Genomic DNA, 14854 nt, shown 5'->3' on the forward strand with positions numbered 1-14854 from the left:
CATGTCTGTCGTGGTGAACCCCAAGTATCTTTCTCCCTTCTTACATTTTGGGCTATTTTCATAGGAATCACCATTTTTGTATACATACACAGCTAAAATTTGTTTTTTTGGCATAACCAGAGCTTTGACTTCATTGTGATTCCCTGTAACTAAAACCATCATGGGTTCATTTTCTTTAATAGATATTGTTTCATGCCATTTTTAACCTTTTTCAGTATGATTTAAGTATTGAACTCATCAAAAGCATGAAACTGAATTTCTTTCTGTAGGTTTAAAATTGCCATTGACAAGGTGAATTTAGTTAATTTACATGGCAGTTCTAGAAAAGTGTGTATCTCTTTGACATCTGGCTTACTGTTGCTATTTATCAAGGCCTTTCTTTTTTCCTTCTTTTCTACCTTCATTTTTTTTTTACCTTGAGCTTCATATTCAAATTCATACATTTGTAGACAGTCTTACCATTATATCTGGATCACTTGAATCAATAAAATATAATGTGAAAAACAAAAAAAAGAACTAGAACTAGAGCTTTGTGATTTTAAAAAGTCGCCACTAGATGGAGAGCTTTTTCTTTATTCTTTGTTAATCCCAATGAGTTGCAACTGGTCCTTGGGCTTTCGTGTTTGCAGGTTTGCCTGCTTGGTACAGTTTAATGTGAGCCTGAGATCACTACACCAGCAGCAGCATTCTTGGAGGGCTTGAGATTTAAGTGTGACCTGGGCACTATACCGCCTGCAGCGTGAGCTGAGCAGTGAAAACAGGCTTCTCGAGTGCACGCTTTCCTACCCAGCCCTAAAGGATCTGCAACCTTATTTTAGCAGTCCACCGTGAATGTGTCATTTTTGGTGTGTTTTCACGCTTACCACTATTTAAAAGGTCCCTAAGGATAGTGCTCATGTGTTGGCTCATGTTCCCGAGTGTGAGAAACTGTAGCTTCCTGTGAAAGCGTAGAGTAGGCAGATGCAGTGTTAAAAGGACCAACAGTGTAAACCGATGCATCTTGACCACACAAGATGAGATTCTGTAGTTCTGAGCTGGCGAATTTGACTAGAGAGTCCTCAGAGCCGAACTTGGCTTTTCTCCTAGGACAGTAATAATCTGCCAGTTCAGCGGCCAGGGGTTTCATAGGACTGAACTGCTGTATACGAGAGAGTTGGCTTATCTTGAGGTCTAAATTATCTGGTTTTTGAGAATGCTGTGGCATATCCCTCCAAACTAGTTTCTCCCGGTTCATACAACATATGGCCTTTGTCTGTTTCATTTGTTTGTCAGTGGTAGCATGGAAAGTTTTCACACAGACTCAAAATACTTTTTCGTGGGAAGTTGAGCAATGATTGGGCATGAGCAAGCCGTAAGAACTTGATACCTCTGAGAATGGAATGCTTTTGTTTTCTGGCGTTTTTGAAAAACGCTAGTCTTAAGGTTTTTTTTTTTGTTGTTGTTGTTAGAAAGATTGAATTTTAAAAATAAAAGTCTATGTAGTTATTCAGCATTATTTAACAGATTATGATCAAATTCAGTTACTTGGGTTTTGAAAATTTCTAGAATGTTCAGAAACTAGTCTATGTCAAGGGATGGTGTGTTGGAGACGGGCTGCAGCTCACCTGAGACTGGTGGAGAGTCTCAGCCCTTTCTTCTTTGAACATAAGGGCTACACACACACACACACACACACACACACACACACACACACCCATTCTTCAGTGACTCCCTAGTGCTTCCCCCGTGGGGAGAGCAGAAACGCTGATGATAGGAAGCGGTGCCTCTCATGAAAGGGCCTCCCTGGATGGGAGAGTCTTCAGCACCATGCTTCCTCTGTTAAAGAGCTGAGTTTTGCCTTTTTTTCTTTCTGTAGCCCAGACCAGCTTTCTCAACTTTACACTTTTGTCTCAGTCCCTCAAGGGCTAGGATTTGCTCGCATGAGTCACAATGCCCAGCGTAATTTTTCTTTACAGCTAACAAATTTAACTACAAAACTTTCCAAAACCACAAAATGATATGATTTTAATCTTTTGGGAGCCTTAGTTCTCTTCCTTGCACATTGGAGGCAGGGAGTTGTGCACATTCAGGAGGGTTGCGAACCTGTGTGTCAATTTTCAGGCAGGTAAAGTGTCTGGGGCATGGTAAGACTTCAAGGCGAACCGAAGCAAGGTTATTGAGCAAACTGGATTTAGGGATTGTGCACCCGTAATGTGGGGTGCTGGGATGAGTCAGAACCATCCATTGCAAGACAATCACGATGACTCATGCCTGTCCCCCAGGCACTTGGGAGGTAGAGGGGAAGATCAGAAATTCCGGCAAGTCGGGACTACACGAGCCCTCAAGTCAGAAGACCGAAACAGTGCCACCCTTGTTGTTTGTCCTGTCTGTCTTTGGACATATGTAGAGGTCTGACCATTTCTAGTTCTTGACTTTGCTGCTCTTGGGCTGCCTCTTCCTTCCCTCATTCTTTTTGATCCTCTGGCCTTTATCAGAAGATCAAGTGACCTGCTGAAGCCATTTATTTTTACTCGGCTCTTCACCCGTGCTATCCGAACTTGCTGCCAGTTTCCCCTGGGTGTCGACCATCAGTTTTGACTTAGCTGTGTTATTTTCTCACCCAGCCTAGGCTAGCCTTGAACTCACTGTGTAGCTGAGGATGTCTGAATTTCTGGTCCTCCTGAGAGTGCTGGCATTGTGAGCATTGCCAGCCTGCTTGGTTTTATGTGGTGCCGGGGGGATGGGAGGGTCCAACCAAGGGCTCTGCATCTGCTAAGCAAGCACTCGGCCGGTTGTGAGCCACACAGCTCCTCAGTTGCCGGTACTCTTCAGACTGAAGTACCCCTTTTCTGAGCAAACTTACCTTTGGTTAGGATTTCTAAGAAGTTACTGGAGAGTGACTTGGTGGGGATTATTGTATTTAAATAGTGTTAGGGACTGGAATGTCAGTGGAAAGGGTGATTTTATTTTTGCATCAACTTGAGATTTATAGGTTTTAGGTCTGTTTGGGAGATGAGTTTTTTAAAATGTGGAACAGGGAGTATACTGTACCTGCATATACAGTAAGGACTTCGAGGAAGCCACTTGTCCACTTGATGTCCCTTTATTTGACATGGTAGAGTAAAAACTTCCCGGGAACAGGGCCTCCACACCTTCCAAGCCTGGCCCAGCTCCGGGTTTCACAGTATGCTCAGAAGACAGTCCACAGCCTTGACGGAGCCAGAGCTTGCTAGGAAGACAAGAGCCCCAGCCAGTGCACTGTAAAAGCAGTGACCTCCATCCAAGGGTAAAGATCCCACTTGTTCTTTCAAAGCGTCCCTGCCTCCTCCCTGAGCTCATGACTTGGCCTGCAGCACCCCAGGGTGGAATGGGGCAGCAGGGGCCCACACACCATCACCCGTCGCTGGCTCCAATTGTGTGTTCTGAGGTTTTACCCTTATAGCTAGCCGTTAGCTTGTCAGATTAGCCTGGCCAGAGTCTGGGGCCGACTGCTGTGTTCGGCCATCAGCTACGACCCTCTGTTCCCCGTGGGCCTCTATGCAGTCTACTACTGTCTTCAGGATGATTTGGAGTCTGCGGTCCAGGGCCAGGAGGTGGGGTTCTGTGAGGACAGGGGCAAGCTGGTCTTGTAGGAGTGACTCCCGCATCACGTCACTGAGTCTGTAGTCAGCCTGAGCCAGCAGCTGAAGGTGCAGAAGTGTTTTCTTTTTTATCCTGGTGAGACAAAGCCAGTGGGACCAGGTCAGCAAATTAGGGAGAGGAGCTTGGTCTGCACTTGCCCAGTCCCCACCAACAGCTCTTGCAGCTTGTATTCTTGGAGATATTATTTCTAGGCAAACACAGTTCAGTGAAAGCCACATAGAAAAAGAATTAGCAGTAGGGCAGCAGCCTTCGTCCAATCATCTTTAGTCAGGAGTTGCCAAGCTGTTAGCACTCTGTCACATCTTTGTGTGTGTGCGTGCACGCATGTGTGCATGTGCGTGTAAGTCAGAGGGCAACTTCGACTTGGTTCTTTCTACCATGTGGGTGCTGCAGATCAACTCTGGTCCCTTTACCCACTGAACTGAGAACTCTAGTAATTGTAATGCCATCCATGGTGATGCTAAGCCATATGCAATTTCTCTGACGGTGATAACAGAGTCAAATGAAGTGGCACTTGAGTTTGTTTATTTTTGTTTTTATTTTAAGATTTAAAGCTGATGGAAGAAGCTTCCAGTAGGTAAAATTGTTGTCTAAAAATCTAACCTCCACTTGCCAACTTCAGAATGTGTCTCCTGTGTCAGATTCTAATACCGTAAGAATGACAAGCCACTAGGTCCCTTTTGACTTTAGAGTTTTGATTTCTTTTAGACTCAGGCAAGCAGCATAACTGGCTGATTTTGGATACAAACAACCGCTCATCCTTTCCAGGGGGAGAGATGCTTAGATTAACCCAAGGTGTTGATTTGGATCACGCATGTGCCAAGGGGAACCAATGGGATGGTTTTGTTAGGTCGGAGTCACACCTTTATAATTAGCTCTAGCCAAGAGGGACCTACTGTCACCAGCCTGGCTAAAATGCCACAGATACAGAAGTAGGTGTCCTTTGGAGAAGGGGATGGAGTTGCAGTCTGACCCAGCTTACCAGACTTTGGTCAGGGTTTTGCTTAGATGGTGATGAAATAGCAATATTTCAGAGCCTACATGAGGACCAGGAAAAGTGAAGGGCTGATTATTAATATCAAAGAGCAAAAGTGGATCATTATCAGAGTGGGCCAAAGATTAAAGTTGGCGACTTTAAAAAAGATCAGACCTAAACTCGGTTTCTGCTAAAGCAGATTTTGCTTTGCGACTGAAGGAAGTTGCACTGGGGAAGCTGACAAGCTGACGTCATTCTGCCCATAATGTCCTTGACCAGGGAAAACCAATGAAGGCTTCCACGCTAGGCTCCAAGCAGGACGAAATGTCTGAATTGCCGCCTGCCCTTGGTATGTCATAGAATAGACACTTACATGCAACACTGAGAGAGGGGGGCGAGGATGGAGACTTCGTCCTGGGAATGTCGTCCAAACCTAGGAGAAGAAACGGGCTTCAGCAAGCCTGGAGTCTTTCACTCTCTGGATGCTCTCTTCCCTCACACTTTATTGAATTAATTGGGGTAAGGTGCCAGATATCATGGCAGCTGTCTCAATAGCTTCCTCCTCAGGTCACAAAAGCCTCTGAAGTTACAACCAAGCTCCTCCTGCCTCTGCAGGCCAGCGGCTGAAGCTGTCTGCTTATAGGAAAGTAAAGGCTAGTGAAAAGATACGGGGACGCTCAGCCTGGTTCCCTGGTGGGCCCCAGAGTGCTCTTACACTGGAGGCTCAGTGGTACTTAGCAAAGCGCAGGCCCTCCTCAGGGCCTCCAGCGTCCGAGCGGCCGCAGGAAGCATGGCTGGAGACAGGGAGAGCTGGGACGTGGGCACGGGCGCTTACCCTCTGGCATTATCAAGATGAATAAGGTACCCATCATCCCCAAACTTGGTGAACATCTCATAATGGTGGCGGTCCATGTTTCCTGCAATGGAGGGGAGAGATCAGAGCAAGGGTTTGAAGGCCAGAGGTCTGAAAGATCCTGACCTGCCTTCCGGGAGTGGAACACAGGAGCCTGAGTATTGAGCACAGTCAGTGGTTCCGGGCTTTTTACTCTACCCCTCCCCCAGCCTCAGCCTGGCAGCCTAGTGAGCAGCATTGTGCCGCTGTGCCTCTTGTACATATCAATGTTGGGTTTTCTCAGCCCAGACATCCTCAAACATGCATCATCTTTGCCTGGTCATAGCGGGACTAGATGGTAGAATTTCTGGTTTGTGGAGCCGAGGCCTCACTTTGGCCCTCCCAATGCTATATACTTATTTCTTGCCTTCATGCTGGCTTCCTCTCCCGAGTGAAGAGAACATCCACCCTCTGGTCTGATGCCCATTTGGGCCTTATGGCAGGGTGGTGCATCTGTCTCACCAGTGGCAACCCCTTCAATAAATACCTGTGCCACCCCAACCCTCTTCCAAGAAACCAGGGCATGTTAACTTTGTTTCTTTGGACTTCACCCCCCCACCCCCCACCATCCTTCCTCATCCAGAATGTGACTTTGCTCAGGTCTCCCAGAATCCTCGGCAAAGCACAGACAGTGCAGTTCTGCCAGGTGCCCTGCGTGGGGTACCCACCAATCAGGAAGTCAAAGATGGCCATGTCGATGATGCCGAGGAGCCTGTTGCTGCTATTGTACGGGTAGATCTGCTTTACTGTGTCGCAGTAGAGGGGGTTGAGCTCCCACCTGAGGGGGAGAAGAAGTCCTGGGGCTGGAAAAGCCAAGATGCCAGGGTGTTGGGGGCCCTCTCCACATGGTCCCCACGTTCTCGAATCCCTGCTCCCCCAAGCTTGCCCTGGGCTAGTGACCTCAGGATGCTAGGCGGTAGCTGGCTCTCTTCAGGAGGACTCTGGGGGAAGGGAGGTTGCAGATTCCAGGTGATGCGAAGGCAGGCATCACACTGGGTTGCTCTTTGTCTTGGTTCTCTAGAACTCCTACACCACCCATGAACCCCCACAGACTGGCCTCTGCTACATGCCCTGCCTTCACACAGCCTCACAAAGTCCTGTCTGTCAGAAATTCTGTCATCTTTTCTTCCCATCAGAACTGCGGTGATTTGCCAATGGACCTGTTTGTTCTTTGGTGTGTCTGCTGTGCAGATATGTTAGGCCCTGGGCATACAGCCAGTGGGTTTTGCTCGGGGTTTCACTCCTTCAGCTCTGTGTGCTTCTTTATTGAGGTGCATGTGGTATGTAAGTGGTATGTACACATGTTCACATGTGTATGTGCACATGTGTGTGGGGCCTGAAGTTGATGTCCAGTGTCTTCCTCCATCCCTCCCCACTTTATTTATTGAAGTGATGTCGTTGCTGAACCCAGAACTCACCACTTCTCTCTGGTCTATCTAGCCACTTTGTGGTGGGGAGTCAGCGTCTCTGTCTCTCGTATGCTCAGATGACAGGTAGCTGCCATCCCTGACTGGCTTTAAGTGGGAATCTGAACTCTGGTCTCCATGCTTGCACGGCAAGCACTACCCACTGAGCATCTCCCCAGCCTCCTATGCGGTTCTTTGCTATAGAATAAGCACTTTACAGCCCAATACATGAACTGCAGGAAGTGACCATCTAATCTGTTGGCCCTAGGATCAATAAGCTGTTAGTGGTAGTTGTGGCCACTCTGAAGAGCAGGACCGCAGGGCCCTGGTGCTGTGGTCAAGAAGCCAACTCACTCCTCTTTTCCTGACAGTGAGTAGGAGCGTATCCAGGGGTTGGGCACAGACAGCCTGGGGGCCAGGTTGAGGGACGGCAGGAAGGCAGAGAGGGAGCCCTCCAGCAGGTGTGGGTTGCCGCAGACCGCGTACTCAGTCTTGCACATGTACGGACATTTGGCGAAGAAGCACACGTTGTTAGCTGGAAGTGGAGGGAGGAGAGAGAATTAAAGTGGGGGCTTAGAGCTATGTCATCTTCTGCCCTAAGAAACCCCTTAGGGGTAGGGTGGGGACTTTTGAACTCCCAGCTTGGGAAAAGGCTGTTGGGCCTAGAAGATGCTACTGAACAGAACATCTTGGGTACCAAGTTTCAAATGTCTCAGAGCATCCTATCGTGTGGTGAACATTCTTTGGTAGACTGGACTGATAATCTCTGGCTCCCAGGAGGCCAGCATTGTGGGGATGGGTCAGCATCTCACACACCTTTTTACTGTCCATAGTTTATCTGGTGTTATGTTTAAGCAGGCATGGGTGGAAGTGTTGGGCGGCAGCACCTTCCCACCCCAACAATGCTTGTGTTAATAGCAGAGCTCAAACCACCACTGAACCTAACAGCGGACATGATGCCTCCAGCTGATACTGCACCTGGAGAGACAAAGAAAACACTCTGCAGGATTTCGTTCTTGGTGACCTCTAGGATTTCCTTGGTGACATTCACTAGCCTCCCCACTGTTGGCGGCACCCGTCGGAAGTCCAGAATCCTGGAAGAGAAGGAGCCTTGTTCAGATTTGAGGGCCAGACAGGGGCTGGGGAAGAGCCCCGTACCTGTGCCAAAGCATGCTAGGACCTGGCTTGTGTGTCTGAATATAGCGGCAGTGTATCAGCTCAGGATGTTTCTGCTGCATGGACCCGATCAAGTCCAGGGCAGATCTCACCCCGAATGTTATGCAGGAAGGGTCCTTCTTCCATTGAGCTCCCGGGTGAATGCTCCCAGCATCCACTTTGTGTCCTGGTCAGTATTTCTCAGACTTGAATGTGCATGCTCGTCATTTGAAGATCTGGACCAAATACGTGTTCTGATTTTATGGTAAATAGGATTGCATTTCTCATCTCCAGATCAGGAAGTAGGACAGAAGGCGATGTCATCGCTACCATGGCAATGTGACTGTCTTCTAAATTGTTTCATTTTTCCAGGCATAGTGGTGTATATCTGTAATCCCAACATTTGGGAAGCAGAGACTGGAGAATCAGGAGTTCAAATCTAGCCTCAGCTATGGAGTGAATGAAGTAGAGGCCAAGCTGGGCTACATAACAGCTCATCTCAGCAAAACAAACAAAAAGATTAATAAAAAAATATGAAGATAAAATAAAAACATGCATAAACTGTTCATTACATTTAAAGGCCTTGTGTGTTTAACCTAATGGGGTTGGAAGGAGAAATTGAAGGCGCTACACTTGAGGTAGAAGAGATGAAAAGCCAGAAGGAACAAGTATTATCGAGTTCTTCCCAGAGGCCTGGGTAGCACCCCTCCGCGGGGGGGTGGCTGGCCCTTGCAGTCTGTCATCTCCAGGGGCCGCACCTACCTGTCCAGGTGGAAAGCTGCGACCTCAGCGTTGTGTCTCTGAAAGTCTATGAAATAGAAGAAGTTCTCTGGCGTCTCCTCCTCTCGTTGCTGTCTGGAAGGAAGGAAGGAATCATGCCCTGGACTCAGCCTTCCGTAGGAAGCCCGAGGAGAGAGCCTGTCTGATGCTTTTCATGTGGGTGTAGATGGTGGACCCACAAATTAGGACGGGGCCTCTCCCTTCCTGAGTGGGGAGGAGACATGTAACGTAGGAAAAGGCAGGCTTTTTATAGGCATCATCATTGCGAAGTTTCCTGCTTAAGAAGCTTTGGGAGATAGCGGCTGATTTTGCTCAAAAAAACCGAGGGAAGAAAACCAAACATTCTCGTGCAGGTGTTAGCGGGAGAACGCAGGTTATCAGAAGTGGTCGTGGGGGATCTAGATGCCCAAGTTTGAGAAAAGGTGAGGTGTGAGCCAGAAACTGGCAATAGAAAGTGCTAGAGAAGGAATTTAGTCTGATTGTGAACCGGGACTGGAAAGATATGGATCTGAGGGAGAAATTCAGGTGACAGAACTCTTAGAAACTCAGGTGAGGCTTGAGAATGGGCCCAGCCAGAGGACTGAGGGATGCTGACGTAGATGAAATTGATCTGGTTCCGGTTCCAAGTCGCTAGTGGATTCCTGAAGAGCGCCACCTTGAGGAGTGTGCCGGAAGGTGTGGTTAGGAGATGTTAGGAAGCGCTTCTGGCATCCTGGGCCAACATGGGCCTCCATGCTGACTTCACTTTCACACTAATAAATGATAAAGGGTGACGGTCTTCGAATAACTTTATAGTACAGCGTGTCAACCTGCTCCAAGGACTGGGAAAGCAAAGGTAAGCATAAACAGGTGTCGAGCCACAAACAACCACGCAAACAGCCAGCTTCCCCAAGCCAAATAAGTAAGGCACGCTGCCAGAAGAGAGCCCAAGTCAATGCTGAAACCCCGCAGTGAGGCTGCTGGATCCTAGAGATGCAGCCAGGTCTAGCATAGTCCTCACATCCTGGCTGAAGGCCTTGCAGGATGCTACGTTCTCCTGTAAGAATATAAAATTTCTCAGATTTTACATATGATGGATTTAAAATTGGAAGGTGGCTGGGTGGTGGGAGCTCACACCTTAGCCTGGTCTACAGAGTGAGTTCCAGGACAGCCAGGGGTACACAGAGAAATGCCCCTCTCTTTCTCTCTTGCACATTCTCATACACACACACACACAAACACACACACACACACACACCCCACGTTATTTTTACTTGACATCAACGGCTCTTCTATTGTGAGCACTAAGGAATGTGCGTCTCATGTCCAATATGTTGCACATTTTACTTTTTAGAGGAGCACCTTGGAGTCAGTGAGATGACCCAGTTGGTAAGTGCGCTTGCCACCTAGCCTGATGACCTGAGTCCTCTCCTGGGTACCACATAGTGCAAGCCCACCGGACTCTGAGGAAGTGGGACTGAGACATTGCAGCTGTTCAAAGTTCCAAAGGGAATCCAACTCGCGGCTCACCGACTGCAACCCTGTACTTAAAGAGGTGCTTTTGTTCCCTAAGTCAGAAGGCTGAGACACATTCAGAGCTCAGGTCTCTCGGCTCCACCACCACAGCCCGTGACTGGGCTGTTCAGTAGGCTTCTCCTCGGTCAGTGGACTGCAAAATGCGGATCTAAGTTAACACGAATAAACAGCACGAGAAGGCAGAAGACTCTGGAGGAACACACGACTCGAGCAACGGAATCCTTTATGGGGACATTCTTTCCTATTTAAGTCATCCACAAGAGAACATTCTACCGAACCAAGGCATTGCACTCTACTCCAGGAAACCCAGGCCTCTGGCCCGCAGACCCCCTGGGGGCTGGTAGTGTATACATGCACACAGACCCAGACAGACAGACAGACACCCACCCACCCACACATGCTCACACACACCCACACACATGAATGCATGCACATACCAAAGTCTGCCATCATTTCACTCATGGACATGTACTATAAAGCCCGAAGACATGGAAAGTGTTGTTATGAATAAAATACAGATTAGCGTACACATGGACAGGACTTCATAGCAACCTTCCTCATTGTTTTCAGTCAGAGCAAGTATTGTGTGAAGTAAACTTTGCGATGTCAAAGAGAAGGTGATTGTTGGTGCTGGGCAAGGCTGAGGATTCATTATTGGAGTGAGTCAGCTCAGCAGCCTAGCTGCTTGGCTGTAATTCTTGGGCCTGCTATGTGCAGTGTGGAGTCTGGGAGAAGCTGGCTTCTCACGGGCTTGGTATGTTCACCTCGGGGTAGACATTACAGTAACACTTGGGTCACGAGGTTCATGAGACTGCTGATGTCCAAACCCACAATTCATGTCGTGTGTGAAGCGTTGAGGCTACCGAGGACCCAACTCAACAATAAGAGTGGCTATTATTGTTTTTAGTCATTACCGCTGTCGCCAACATAGTTCTACATGTGGGGCAGACATAGACGAGGATACTGGGTTACCTTTACTGTCTCCAGAGTTGCCACCAGGGGCATGGTGGTGAGGAAGGTTCACTTACCTCATGGGTTTGAACATGGCTTTCCCGAAGTCCGAGAACCTCAGAACCAGCTTCAGGTGGACCCCACTGGGTTTCACAACTATGAGGGGTAAAGGGTGATGTCTAAGTTCAGGGCTGAGGCACCACTCATAAACCCAGTCCCTTTTTGTTACTGAAGAAGACCCCAAAGGCAACATGCTTTGTGAAGCTTGAGGGGCAAACCCCACCCTGTCTGGCCATGTACAGAAGACTCAGTCCAGTTATTCTGTCAGTTTGGGAAGAGGACAGATATTTGGGGAACAGGATTGCCCAAGTATATGCACTGAAACTCCCCATAGGTTGTTTTCCTAAAAGGACCAGGCTTCTCTTTCCATTCCAGTTGTCATCTTAAGATTCCCTGCTATGATGTCTTTGAATTAGATGTCCGTGTCCATAATGGCTTCCATTTAAGATTCTTTAAGACTGTAAAATCCTTGTTTTTATCAAATTTGGTTTGCAATGCTTGGATCAAACCCAGGAGCTTTTGCTTCCTGTTTTAAGAGTATTTTTGAGAATGTCATGTATGGACCTGAGAATTCATGACTTTTTGAAGATTTACCATGACACTCATGTCTCTTGTTAACCTGTCATTCTTCCCTTCCCTTTCCTTGCCTCTCCTCCCTTCTCCTTCCTACTCTTCTTGCCTTTTCATCTCTCTTCTGTACCCTCCTTTCTTCAATTCCTTCCTTTCCTTTCCCTCTCCCCTCATGTCCCCTCCTCGCCCTCCCTTCTCCTTCTCTCCTCTCCTTTCTTCTCCCTCCTTCACCTTGAGGCAGGGTCAGCTGTGTATAGCATAGGCTGGCCTTGAACTTTTTATGTAGCGCAGTTTGACCCTGGACTCAAGATTCTCCCGCTAAAGCTTGTCAAGTTCCCGGTTTGTGTCATCTCATGCATATATGGAGATGTGTGTTCAGCGCATCTAGCTAAATAATGGAGGCCCCTCAAGGCTGGGGGCAGCTTGCAGGCTTCACTGCTCAGATCTACCTGAGACGGGTTTGCAGCACCCTCAGAGCAGCCCCGATACCTTTTTCTCTTGGCTTTCCCATTCTGTCCGACATTTTCCCCAGTAAGTTTCAACCTTGGTTGCATGAGAATCAGCTGGGATATTTTAAAAAACGTTGCCATGGGCTTCCCTCTCCGCAGTTGAGCCCAGACGTCGGGAGGCAGAGCCACACGATAGCTCATTCTAAAGCCCTCAGAGGTAAGAGGCAGCACCAGGAACCACCGTCCTGTATAAGTGCCTCTTGGATCTGAAATCCTATTCCAATCCCCAACTATTCTGTCAACAATCAGATTGTGATGGAGAAAGTCAGAGCAGAGATTCTGTGTTTCTGACAGGCTCCCTAATGATGCTGTTGGTACTCTGGCTGGCATCACATTTGACCACTTTGATGCTCCCCAGAGTTTCTAAGATGCCTTTTACTATGGGCGGCTGCGGGGAGTGTTGAGCTATCAGAGACTGGGCAGGGAGAGCCCCCGTTGGAAGCTGAAGGTTGGGTCAGGTCACTTACTCTGTGAGCAGTCACAGGCCCCCAGCAAGGCCTTTTCATCCTGGCTGTAATCTGTGAAGGAGAAGAAGGGCAATGAGCGATTCCTGCAGTGTTCCCAACAAAGAAAGGCTCCCAGCTCTGACCCCGCTCCACAGGAGGAGGGACTGATGTAAGCTTGGGAATCTTAGGCATGAGGATCCAGAAGGCTACAGCGTCTTCCTGCTCCTGCCCAGACTCCATTCTTTCTAGCCCTTCCCTGTATACTCCAGCCATGCTTGGTCTATTTCAGTCTCTGCTAGTAATTTCCCATGTCACTTGTCCTGTCATAGGTGCTTGAAAGCACAAACTTGGGGTCAGTAGGCCTCTGTTTGAATCCTAGCTCCGGCACTGGCTTTGCCCAGCTTGCCTAACCCCATTTATAAATGGTAGTGATTTTTATGCCAGATGGGTATAAGAAAGAACGCATCACCTGGTACAAAGGATTTACTCAGTAAACAATGACATCACTTGTCCATGAAGAGAGCAGAGCATCTAAGTCTCTGTTGTGTCTTAGGTTTCTCTCTGTGATGAGATTAATGCTGTAAGATCTCCTTCAAATGGAACGCAATTTGCTTCTTATTAATCTTGTATAATCATATAGGGGTGCAACCCTTGACTAGTTCCCGGAGCCTGGGCTGAGATGGCTCAGTTCAGCTTCTGGGAGAAAGAGTGTTCCTCCTGGCTAACCCCATGAACCTCACCAGCGCTGATGGTAGGGAAGTGTCTCATGTCATGGAGAAGCTTGCTGACGACAGGGCTGGACCTAGAGTATAGGCCGTGGCTGTTGATCCCTAAGTGGAACTGCACCCAGCTGGCCTCTGGCCGGAACTGCAGCGGGGGATCCAAGGAGGTGAGGTTGAATTGCTCTTTGTATATCTTGTGCCGCCTGGAAGAGCCAGAAGAGTGATTGGGTGGTTAAATTGGTGGCATAAGAATGCAAAGAACCAGGGAAGCACTTTGTCTGGACACTCCGTTTATGCTTTCACGTACTCAACAAGCACTTGAGCATCTACTACTGGCTAGGGCTTAGGCTGATTTTAGGATATCACAGGGGTCAAACAATCCCTGTTTCTTCCTTGCGCTCAGAAAGCTTCCGGTCTTAACAAGAAACAGCCAAGTTACACGGTTATGCATAGACACAAATACTGGATTATGAACTGTCACGAATCCTATGAAAGAAAAGGCAGACAGCTAGGAGTAGAAGTAGGCATGCCCTATACTTTGGGACTCTTGCTGCACTTTGTCAATAAAAGTCGATTTTTTATATTTCACAATATTTTATATCCCAAGGCACAGGGAGGTGGTGGAGAGAAGGCAACTGGAGGAGAAAGGGAGCGAAGGATGTGGGTCCTGACATCGAGGAAAAGGATGAACGGCTGTCCACTGACTGACCTTAAAATAGATTTTCCTGTAGGGATAAAAGCAGAAACTTACAAGGCATTTACAGTTTCAGAGAATCCCACTTGGGAGGCAAGCGCTATGCTTAGGAAGTAATTAGGGAAATAGAGAAAAACTCACCTTCATACTCCAGTACCTTAGGGGCTACTACTCCTGCTTATGAACGAATTCTGAGTGTGCAAATAGTCAACACATGGCAATGTGCACTGTTTCTCTCCACCTCTGCCCATCTATGGTGAACACCAGCTCACAAGGGTGGATGGACTTAGCACTTTATGATTTCTGTTAGTTTAGAGAACATGGGCTGAGGGCATTTCCTCTCCTTAGAAAGGTCATTTTATCTGCAGACAGTGAGCTACTTTTGATCAGGTAACAGAGCTTTGAAACATTTTTTTTTAAATTCAAACATTTTATCTATTTATTTTTTGCTTTATAAATAAATTTCTTTTTTCAGAATTTCATACATGAGTACAAAGTATTTTCATCATATCCAACACCACACTTCCAAATTCATGGCATTTTCCTCTATATTAGTC

The 14854-nt window shown here is 47.7% G+C and overlaps 1 protein-coding gene across 1 annotated transcript in view; it reads right to left on the reverse strand.

Annotated features, from left to right (window-relative positions):
- Positions 1 to 3069: 3069 nt before the first annotated feature.
- The window catches only part of Fam20a (FAM20A, golgi associated secretory pathway pseudokinase), a 53182-nt gene continuing 41397 nt past the window's right edge, over positions 3070 to 14854 (reverse strand). Inside the window, exons 2-11 of the mRNA XM_005350658.3 lie at positions 13622 to 13806; positions 12903 to 12953; positions 11374 to 11452; positions 8813 to 8905; positions 7874 to 7989; positions 7250 to 7430; positions 6158 to 6267; positions 5433 to 5514; positions 4971 to 5030; positions 3070 to 3693 (exon numbers count right to left, since the gene is read on the reverse strand). Of these exons, the coding sequence (XP_005350715.1) occupies positions 3429 to 3693; positions 4971 to 5030; positions 5433 to 5514; positions 6158 to 6267; positions 7250 to 7430; positions 7874 to 7989; positions 8813 to 8905; positions 11374 to 11452; positions 12903 to 12953; positions 13622 to 13806 (1222 nt within the window). The 3' untranslated portion in view covers positions 3070 to 3428. The remainder of the gene's footprint in view (positions 3694 to 4970; positions 5031 to 5432; positions 5515 to 6157; positions 6268 to 7249; positions 7431 to 7873; positions 7990 to 8812; positions 8906 to 11373; positions 11453 to 12902; positions 12954 to 13621; positions 13807 to 14854) is intronic.

Source organism: Microtus ochrogaster, chromosome 7, assembly GCF_000317375.1.
Source record: "Microtus ochrogaster isolate Prairie Vole_2 chromosome 7, MicOch1.0, whole genome shotgun sequence".
Taxonomy (NCBI): domain Eukaryota; kingdom Metazoa; phylum Chordata; class Mammalia; order Rodentia; family Cricetidae; genus Microtus; species Microtus ochrogaster.